This window comes from Raphanus sativus, unplaced genomic scaffold (genome assembly GCF_000801105.2).
Source record: "Raphanus sativus cultivar WK10039 unplaced genomic scaffold, ASM80110v3 Scaffold0662, whole genome shotgun sequence".
Lineage (NCBI taxonomy): Eukaryota > Viridiplantae > Streptophyta > Magnoliopsida > Brassicales > Brassicaceae > Raphanus > Raphanus sativus.
The window spans coordinates 18,907-28,430 of record NW_026615979.1 but is presented as its reverse complement, the minus strand read 5'-3'; the positions used below and the strand labels follow the sequence as shown (position 1 = coordinate 28,430).

General features: G+C 39.2%; 2 protein-coding genes across 2 annotated transcripts; both read right to left on the bottom strand.

Moving 5' to 3' along the window:
* On the bottom strand, window positions 1–5,254 carry LOC108842422 (leucine-rich repeat receptor protein kinase HPCA1). The gene is made up of 18 exons (XM_018615328.2): window positions 4,645–5,254; window positions 4,446–4,569; window positions 4,297–4,368; window positions 4,152–4,226; window positions 3,997–4,068; window positions 3,759–3,920; window positions 3,601–3,675; window positions 3,313–3,384; window positions 3,153–3,224; window positions 3,004–3,072; window positions 2,853–2,927; window positions 2,708–2,779; window positions 2,511–2,645; window positions 1,955–2,430; window positions 1,730–1,882; window positions 1,256–1,615; window positions 943–1,178; window positions 1–663 (listed from the first exon to the last, which is right to left on the bottom strand). The coding sequence occupies exons 1-18, from the start codon at window positions 4,754–4,756 to the stop codon at window positions 169–171; spliced, it is 2,907 nt and encodes a 968-aa protein (XP_018470830.2). The 5' UTR covers window positions 4,757–5,254; the 3' UTR covers window positions 1–168.
* Window positions 5,255–5,728: 474 nt separating this feature from the next.
* LOC108834456 (probable protein phosphatase 2C 18) lies at window positions 5,729–8,102 on the bottom strand. Its single transcript, XM_056997482.1, has 4 exons — window positions 7,627–8,102; window positions 6,793–7,176; window positions 6,617–6,734; window positions 5,729–6,537 (listed from the first exon to the last, which is right to left on the bottom strand). The coding sequence occupies exons 1-4, from the start codon at window positions 7,873–7,875 to the stop codon at window positions 5,852–5,854; spliced, it is 1,437 nt and encodes a 478-aa protein (XP_056853462.1). The 5' UTR covers window positions 7,876–8,102; the 3' UTR covers window positions 5,729–5,851.
* Between the last annotated feature and the right edge of the window lie 1,422 nt (window positions 8,103–9,524).

Here is a 9,524-nt window from a genome sequence, read left to right as displayed (position 1 = left end):
TTTATATAACCAGAATTTGTTAAGAAACCATTAGTAATATACTAATATATCATTTTGAAAAGAAATTAATGATTACATTAACTTTCATAACTCCGTTTAATGCTTTGCTCATTGTCTCTTTTCTGACACAAAAGAAGGAAACTCAAAGAGGTGTTTGTTTCTTCATCATCACTTGGGCTCAACTTTTGTCATAACAGAGTAGCCACCACTATAATCAAAAGCTCCTTCTTCTTTCTTCCTCACATTCTCTCCATACAAAACCTTATCTCCACCTCTCACCCCTCCTAAATCCGACGCCGACGCGGAGGAGCTGCTAGTACTAGCTCCACTGTTCTGTATAATAATCTCGATCTCCTTCACCACTTCGCTCATCGTCGGCCTCTCACCCGCCGTCTCATCTACGCATTTTAGAGCTAACTCCATGTAACGTCCGAGCTCCGGCAGAGCTCCGGCGTCTCTCAACGAACGGTCCATCTTGTCTCTCAGCCCGTAGAACTCCTCGTCGTTCTTGTTCATCACGAGCTTGATCTCTCGGACAATGTACTTGCCTTTCTCTATCGGCTGTTTCGCGGTGATCAGTTCTAGTAACACGACGCCGAAGCTGTACACGTCGCTCTTCTCTGTGAGTTTCTGTGTTGTGTAGTATTCTGGATCCAAATATCCCTGCCGTTTGACAGTTTTTATAATGGACGTGAGTTAAATAATGCAGATGATAGAAACTAACTATGACCACATGCAAAGAGAGATCTTAATACTTAAAATCTATTTTAATGTTGCCGCATGGTACATAATGCAATTAGTAATTCAAGAAACACAAGATTATATGAGTATTCCGCATCCTAATATATAGTAATTCAACGCATATTAATATATAGTTTATTCAATAATGAAGCAAGTGATTCATGGATCTTGGCATCATGAAATGAATGAAAGAAACTTTACCAATGTCCCTTTGACTTGGGTTGAAACATGGCCTTTAGTGCAGTCAGAAACAAGCTTGGACAAACCAAAGTCAGCAACCTTGGCAGTGAGATTCTCATCCAAAAGAATGTTGGTTGACTTCACGTCCCTGTGGATGATGGGAGGATCCGCCAGTTCGTGGAGGTAAGCTAGTCCTCTTGCTGATCCTAGAGCCACTCTTAGCCTCCTTTTCCAGTCCAAAGCAATACCTGATCGTCCTATAAACAATACACAAGGAGTTAAAAAAATGTATCTGAATGTTTTTGAGCAGCTAAAGACCAGACTGTGTAAGTACCTGTTAAGCTATCTTTTAGTGATCCGTTTGACATGAACTCGTACACCAGAATCTGCTCTCCCTGTTCGAAACAAAACCCAACGAGCCCGACCAGGTTCTTGTGATGAACTCTAGAAAGCAACTCAATCTCTGTTTTGAACTCGTGACCTCCTTGTGTTGATCCTTGCTGTGCTCTTTTTATAGCCACCATCTGCCCATCCGAGAGCATTCCTTTATACACCTTACCATAACCTCCAGAACCCAACTCACTGCTAATGGAGAAGTTGTTGGTGATCTTCTTGAGTTCTTCATAGGAGAACCATCTAGCCCCTTTCAGCTGCGGCGCACCACCACTGTCTTTCCCACTAGATGCCCATGAAACTGTTAATCAAAACATTGTAAACACATAAATTTCAAACTTCATTTTTAAAGTGAATGTAAGCTACTATGAAGTTTCTTCAAATAATGTAACTGTGCCTATAACATTTGACTTACCAAATGGTCTACTCAAACCGATAGCTTGCTCTGCACGTCTCTTCTGCCAAAATGCGTATATCCCTAGGGCAACAAGGCACAGAACCAAAGCGGTGCAACCAGTTATTACCCCAGTGATCATCCTAGAGCTCAAGGAATGTCCATTACCTTCAGCTGCTTACATTTTCAGGATTGTTAGAGCCCAGTTATAAGGTTATAAGTTTTTTTTTTGTAAGTACATGTTACCTGGGAAAGTGTAGGGAGATGCAATGAAATAGTAAGGTCCAAACAGTGGAGGAGGTTTGTAAGTTTGGTTACTCAAGTCAAATCCAATTCTCTGTACTTCACTTCTGTTGAAATACTTTCCCATAGATGGGAAAAGCTCCAGCTGTATCTGGAGATAATCATCATTATTGAAGAAAGGGTTTTGTAGAGAGACTGATCCTGGAGTGAGTCCTAGCTTCACCCACAAGCTCATCTCTAGTGAATGGTATGTGTTCGCATTGGTCAGGTCTCTGAACATAGGCCCTCTGAAGTAGAATGTGCCTTCATAAGGGTAGGCGCATTCGCAGCTCTGAGGGCTGACCTTTTGGTCTAATGGACAAGATTTTCCTCCGCAGTTTGCAAGACTGGTCGAGTAGATACGTTTGGCTTGTTTCTGCTGAATCTGGCAGTAGTTTGTGTTGGAGAGAGCTGTTGTGCATACAGGGTTTCCTACGAGTCTACAACAAAAGAGAGGTTCGTTTTAATAAGTTTCTAGAGGAAGTTTTTTGTTACTAGTAGGTTGAAGAAGAGTTTTCACATTAATGTATTGGTGTATCCAGAGCTTAGTGTTACAGAGGAGATGTCATTATCTTGCAGATCAACTAGTTGTAGCTCTGAACCTACTGTGTCTCCTAAGCTCAGTGTTCCATTGAATGCATTCTTTCTCAGTTTCCTGTACAAAAATCCAAATCAAATTTGGGATGATGCTGTTGTTAACTTTTGATGGAGACTTACACTTGCTGAAGCTGTGGGTATCCAAAGAGCTTATTAGGCAATGGTCCATGAAGAGCCCCATATTCCATCACCCTAAATCCAGAAAAAAAGATATGTTTACAGGTTTCCTCATGAGATGGTAAAAATGTAGCAGTGCAGCACTTACAGTGTGGTCAGTGAAGGTAAGGTTGAAAACCATAGAGGAGACTCTGATGGATCAAATGAGTTGTTGCTGAGGTCTCTGTAAACATATCATCACATTTTGTCACAGAAGTGTATCAGAGGAAGGCGTTTTTATCTGGTGCTGAGAAACTTACACATAGTTCAGAGATTTCATGTCTGACAAATCTGGTAATGATCCTACCAGCTTGTTGTGAGCTAAGTTCCTGAGAGAGAAACCACAAGTAAAAAGATTTAATCTCTCATTAACTAGGCCTAAATGTAGATGTCTTTTGATTACACTTACAGTTCAATGATGTTTGTGAGATTGCTAAGATTCTCTGGAACTTTTCCTCTCAGAGTGTTTCTGTCAAGACGACTGACACAAATCCAAGAGAGTGAGATAGTGCTTTTAAAGGGAAGAACTATGAAGCTAAGGACATGGAGATATGGTATGTGTTACTTACAGAACCTCTAGTGTCTGAACGAGTCCCAAAGTGGAAGGTATGCTCCCTGTGAATTGATTTCCATCAAATAATCTGACATTTGAAACAAACCACTAGTATCCTTAAATCTTGTGTTAGAACTTATGTAAATAATCAAATCCAAGTCCCACTGGATATTAGAAAAGAAAGTCTAATATATGTGTATTCCAACTCCACTTAATATGAGATCTTTTGAGAGGTAGAAGCTTAGACCTAAGTGGATAATATCATACTAAGCGAGAGGAAAGGAGTGAATACTATTTGACTTACACATGGATCAATATCATCTCAGAGCTGAAAAGTTTTGGTGGAATAGTGCCTGAGAGCTGGTTCTTGTTGAAGTGACTGCAATTTTTTGTAGCATTTGCTTCAGATGAAGCTGAAGACATACACAGACAGAAGATGTCTTGTAATGGAAAAATACTCACAAGTGTTTGGCTTTTAACAGAAGATCAAGACCAGGACTAGAGCCTGATGAGATAGGAATGGGTCCTGTCAACTGATTATCCGCAAGATCCAACCAATAGACTTTGCTGAGGTTTCCTAGAGACGCTGGAATTTTACCAGTGAAGTTATTCGAGTTCAATGCCCTGTAGAACATAACATATGATGGAACCCATCAGACTCTGATTTGATTTCAGGACAAGAAGTATTTAAGATTCTTACAAGAAAGATAGATCTTTAAGGTAACCAATCTCATTGGGGATGCTACCAGTGAAGCCACATCCAGCAAGTATACTGAAAATCCAATAGGAATGTTTATTAAATAGATACACAACACAAACACAAGGAAGAGAACAAGAACACAGAGAGATTCTTACAGAATGTTGAGCTTTTGCAGGTCTCTTAAACGGGAAGTAAGTGAACCTGTGAGTCCTGGATTGAACGAAAGGTCCCTGAAACAACACAAAGTCTCCAGTTCAGGTAAGAAACAAACAGATATTCATGTTCAAAAAAGAGACTGACAAGGATCTTAGTTCAGATAGTTCTCCAATGTCCCCACTAAGCCTTCCTTTGAGACCCATTGTTGACAAACCCCTAAACACACAAAACACGTCCTTGCTCAGTACGTTATCTAATGGAGTATGAATGAGTGAGTATTAAGCAACACTCACAGCGCAGTGATTCTTGAACTGTTGCAGGAAACACCTTCCCAAGGAGTTCCACAAGGATCATCAGAGCCTCCCCAGCTAGGCGGCGTGTTGTCCCATTGATCCATCAAAGAACGAAGAGCTGCGGCTAACAGATACCAAACAAAACAAATATCAAACAAACATAATCATTTCTATGCAAGGGAAAAGCAAGAGAACATACCATCACGAGGGTCAGTGACTGATGAAACCATTGAGAAGACAGTGAAGGAGTAAGAGAGACAGAACAAGAGCAACCGCGAAGTAGCAGTCATGGTGGTTGTTTTAGCCACCATTGTTCCTCAAAATACATGAGTTCTTGAAGTTTGATATTTAAGTGAAATTTATTAGAGAACAAATAGTTTAAAGTAGCTTCCTTGTGAGACAAGATTAATCATTATTTGATCAAATTCAAGAAAGACAAAATGTGTATGGAAAGTGCGCCAATAGGAACACGAGTGCTACCAAGAAGAGTTGGTTTCATTTGCTTTTAATCAATTTTTCCTTTACTTCGAAGTCAATTTAACGGCTGGTATGTCTCTTTTTCTGAAAATACTTTTTAGTTATTAAAACATTTGAGTGATACATATCCAAATAAGTACAAAATCATTTCAGATAACCAATACAAATATAATCATGTAAGCTTAAGTTACCGTTAAGCTATGTTTTATAATCAAAGCAACCTTCTTCCATCATTATGCTAACACAAAGATGATAGTGGAATCTACAACTACAAGTGGGTCCTGTCAGCACCAACCATATCAATATTCTCATTATTTGTTAAAACAAAGAGAATAAATACAATTTGTTTTACAAGCTTCATTCGAGCGTAATACCTAAATTTTAAGAATATAAATTTAAATCTAATATAAATATAAATGTTTGATATTATTAAATAAAAAATGAATTATAGAAATTATTTAAATTTTTAAGACATTTTCAAATTGACACTCTAGTAAAAACTTCAAATGAAAGCATAAAATGTTTTAGTGTTTTTATTAATGGAAGTCTTAGTGTTTTTCTAAAAACTCTACTAATCAAGGTCTTAAACATTTTTTATTGTGAGACCATGAGTTAAAGAAAAGCAATACAAACAATAATATATATATATATAACTGGTCAACAAATAATGCTTTGATAAAGAAACATTCAGCATTTTACTTCAAAAACTATTAATTTAAATATTGTTGTCTTATTAGACAAAAAAAATATTGTTGTCTTGTTGTGAATTATATATGTATGATGAACAATCTCACATGTCTAAAATATTAACTGGAAGAAGAAGAAAAAAAAAGTTGGATATATGAAACAAAGAACATGGTGATGATGTGTGGTGTTTGTGTAGGTTTTAACTTAAGAAGCACACAAGTAAACAAAAAAAATAAAAGAATTCACAACCATTTTCTCCAACTAGTTGATCTAAGCTCACCAGAGAACAACCTTGGAATGCTCAATAAACTATTAACCCTAGTCAACCCTTCCAAAGCAGACCACTCTTCATCATCCTGTGCAACCGATATACACTCAGCAATTGTCATTGTCATCATCTTCGACTCAATCCCACAACTCTTAGGTGCACTTTCCTCTTTAACCTGAACAATCTCATCCTCCTCCTCCTCCTTGTTACTAATACTGACACTCTCTACAGAGTCTTCTTTGTGAGAATCCTTTGCTACATTGCTTGAATCTTGGAGAAAGAGGCAGACTACAGTGCAGTCATCGTTCTTGGAAGTTGGATACTTGATTCTCCATGATCTAACAGCTGTGTCCACTAGAGCTCTAGCTGCTGTGCTTCGACTAGGAGCTGAAGCAATAACGTCCACAGCTTCTTTGTTTGACAACACATCCCATACCCCGTCGCTAGCAAGAATAATGAACTCATCTCCTTCGGTAAGGCGGCGGTAGTTGATGTCAGGGACCGAGATAAGACCGTAATCTTTGAGACAGAAGTCACCAAAAGCTCGAGCCATTGCTAAACCAGGTGAGTCGCTGTTTGGTAGCCATACACGAGCTACCTCAGGCTCATCTTGCAACGCAAACACTCTGCCTTTACATTTTTGGATTCTCGCTGATTCACCTGAGAGAGAGTACATAGAAAAGAGAACGTTACAAAACTGGCTTCTCATTCTTCAAGAGGTTTTAAAGATCTAACATACTTGGCAGGTCTGGTTTTAAGTCTATGGTTAATTGTACAGCGACCAAAGCATTGTCTTGATCTCTTGTGGCAAGAACGGCTCTAGAGTCACCGATGTTTCCGACCACCAAGTCCTCGCCCTAAAACGGAATCATTAATAGTTGGATGCATTTTAAGCAAGAAGTCTAAAGCAAGTACCTGTTTGATCAAAGTGACTGAAGTTGTGCCGCTGCAGAAACAATCAATAGTAGGGTGCATTTTAAGCTCTTTATCTATCTGCTGACAAGACTTGAGCAAGGCTTGTTTAAGAGGCAGATACATCTCGGGAAGCTGTTCACCGTTTGGATTCAACTCACACCATTGCTCATCCATAGTAGTAGTAGTTACAGACTCGTTTCTCTGCCCTTCTTCTTCTTCATCCTCGTTTGCTAAGACGCTTTGTTCTGACTCTGATGCTAGTTTCAACTGTGTTGAGAGTGTGAAGGGCAGTGTGTCTCGGACTTTCTTGGCGACCATATGACCAAATGGTCCGTGTCCATCGAACACACCACAAAACACTGTATCGTCTCTTGAACAAAAGTTCTGGAATTTAAATAGTTTTCATGAGTTATACTATTGTTTTTCTTGTTTACAAGAACAAAAAAAAAATACTATTGTTTTTCTGTTTAAATGTAACATTAAAAAGAAGTAAGAAGATATAGAAGAAACTAGTGGTCCCTTCACAACTATGTGGAAACAGGTCAAGACATGCACAAGAAGAACACAAAGACACATCATTTTCAAAGCTCTAAGCTCTGTGATGGTCCCAAAAAAAAAAGAAAAAAAAAGACATGCAACATTCCAAGTTTCTCTCAATAACTAAGCACTAGCAACAAAAGAACAATGCAAACCATGTTTTGAATCAAGACACATGCACAAGAAATCAAGTAGCTTTCCTCAAACATTTGAACGAACTTAGTGAAGAGATCATTTCCTAGTAAAATGGGTTTGCAAAAGATTAAAAACTTTGCAGAGAGTATTAAGGAAACCAACCTCAAAAAAGAGCATAGCGTCTTGATTGGTTCCTTTCTTGCCTTGCTGTGTGTAAAGACATACACTTTTACTTGAACCATTCGAGATCAACCGATCCAACACCTGTTGTGTCCCTTCGATTTCGCCGCCGCCCTTGTAACCTCTCGGCCGCCGCCACCGTCCGGAGCCTAGTGTATCCTCAGCCGTAGAGGCGGTGGTGGTGCTTGTTTCTCCTGGTTCCTTCCTATCTACTGAATGACACAGACCCATTTTGAAAATCAAGATCGAAATCTAAGAACTTTCTGGGAGTTTTTGTCTGTAAAATCTCTCTCCTACGATTCTTTTGAAGCCAATACTAGCAGACCAACGTTTACTTACTCCACTTCCACGTTCGAGAGATGAAGTAGTGTGATGCTACAAAGAAAGAAACAATTGAAATTGAATTGAGAGAGAAAGGGGGAGACGAATGATCAGATCCTTTCAGACAAAGGTCATAGTTTGGAATCAAACGCTCAAGTACTCTGCCCGAAAAAAAAAGAGTTGAGATACTCATGTCCGAAACTGCCCGGATTTAGAAATTCATTTATTTTTATTTTTACACGAAAATTTATAAAAAAACAACGAAACCAAGAGAAACTTCTATAATTACAACTCTATCTAGGACTATCCAAACCCGGATCCAGAACCGACCCAAACAAATCGGATATCCACTTCCAGAAATTGAATTCCCTAATACGTTTCCCCTCTCTCCCCATATTGATTGATTGAAAAGACACCGTCTCTCACTAAGTAGAATTTATTCGAGTTATCTGAAAACCCTACTCAATTCGAATCCTCAATCGACAATCAAAAACACAAATCATGATGAATCCAGACGTTACGAAGGCAAAAGAAGACGGCTCGAGTAGTGTAGTAGGAGATGAAGCAAACCCAAGGATTATCGAGAAACATGTCGGCCCAGGAACCGACCAAAGTCCCAGAGATGCAAATGAAAGCGAAGACAATGCCAGTGGAAATGGAAAAGGGGAAGAGGAAGAATCAAGTAAGAAAAATGAAGGGGAGGAATCAAGAGAAGTAGACGAAGGAGAAAAAGAGAAGGAAGTCGGAGACGAAGGAGAAAAAGAGAAGGAAGCCGGGGACGAAGGAGATGAAGAGAAGGAAGTCGGAGACGAAGGAGAAAAAGAGAAGGAACCCGGAGACGAAATAGAGCCCCGAAGAAACGACGAAGAAGCTGATGAAAGGGAGATAATTCTATTTGGACGACATCATGAAACTGAGTCGCATACAGATTCGGTAAGTATTGAAATTGAAAACTTTTACATAGATGATTTGAAAGATTAGATAAGTGTGGAAAACTAAGTGGAATTTAGAGTTAGTGATTGCTGAACTAAGTCGAAGTTTGTGAAACTATATGTTGATGGTTGTAAGATGTCGTACGTGATCCGGTTCTCACTTGAGTGCAGGTTGTAGATGACGAAGAAAAGGGCATGCTACCGAAACTACACTTTCCTTCAAGCCAATATCAAAAGTCTTTAAAGCTTTCAGGAAAATGTTACATTGACTCGGCGATAAGAACTATTCAAACGATCCTGAAAGCGAAGGAGGTGGAATGGTTCATAGAGCACCCACAATTCCAGCATTTCTTCCATATTAAAAACCGAAAGCAGAAGTGGATGGGAATGTGGGTTCTCGTTTTGCGATCAGCTTGTGTTGCGAAGAAGCATGAGTTATGGTTTGTCGTTAATGGCGTCGCAATCCGATATTCTCTTAGAGAATTAGGACTCATTTCTGGACTATACTGCCATGAGTATCCCCCCAACCATGAGAGGTTGGATGGTACAACATTCATGAACAAGTATTTTGGAGGGAAAAGGGTAACATACGCTGACCTGGAGAAGCAGATGTTGGCGATGAAATCA

Excerpts from the sequence above, each read along its gene's own strand:
- LOC108842422 (XM_018615328.2), bottom strand. The coding sequence starts at position 4,756 with ATGGTGGCTAAAACAACCACCATGACTGCTACTTCGCGGTTGCTCTTG. Across the intron at positions 4,369-4,445 it reads AGTTCAAGAATCACTGCGCT|GGGTTTGTCAACAATGGGTC; the intron begins GTGAGTGTTGCT and ends TTGTGTGTTTAG. Across the intron at positions 4,227-4,296 it reads CTATCTGAACTAAGATCCTT|GGACCTTTCGTTCAATCCAG; the intron begins GTCAGTCTCTTT and ends GTGTTGTTTCAG.
- LOC108834456 (XM_056997482.1), bottom strand. The coding sequence starts at position 7,875 with ATGGGTCTGTGTCATTCAGTAGATAGGAAGGAACCAGGAGAAACAAGC. Across the intron at positions 7,177-7,626 it reads ACGCTATGCTCTTTTTTGAG|AACTTTTGTTCAAGAGACGA; the intron begins GTTGGTTTCCTT and ends TTTAAATTCCAG. Across the intron at positions 6,735-6,792 it reads CAGTCACTTTGATCAAACAG|GGCGAGGACTTGGTGGTCGG; the intron begins GTACTTGCTTTA and ends ATTCCGTTTTAG.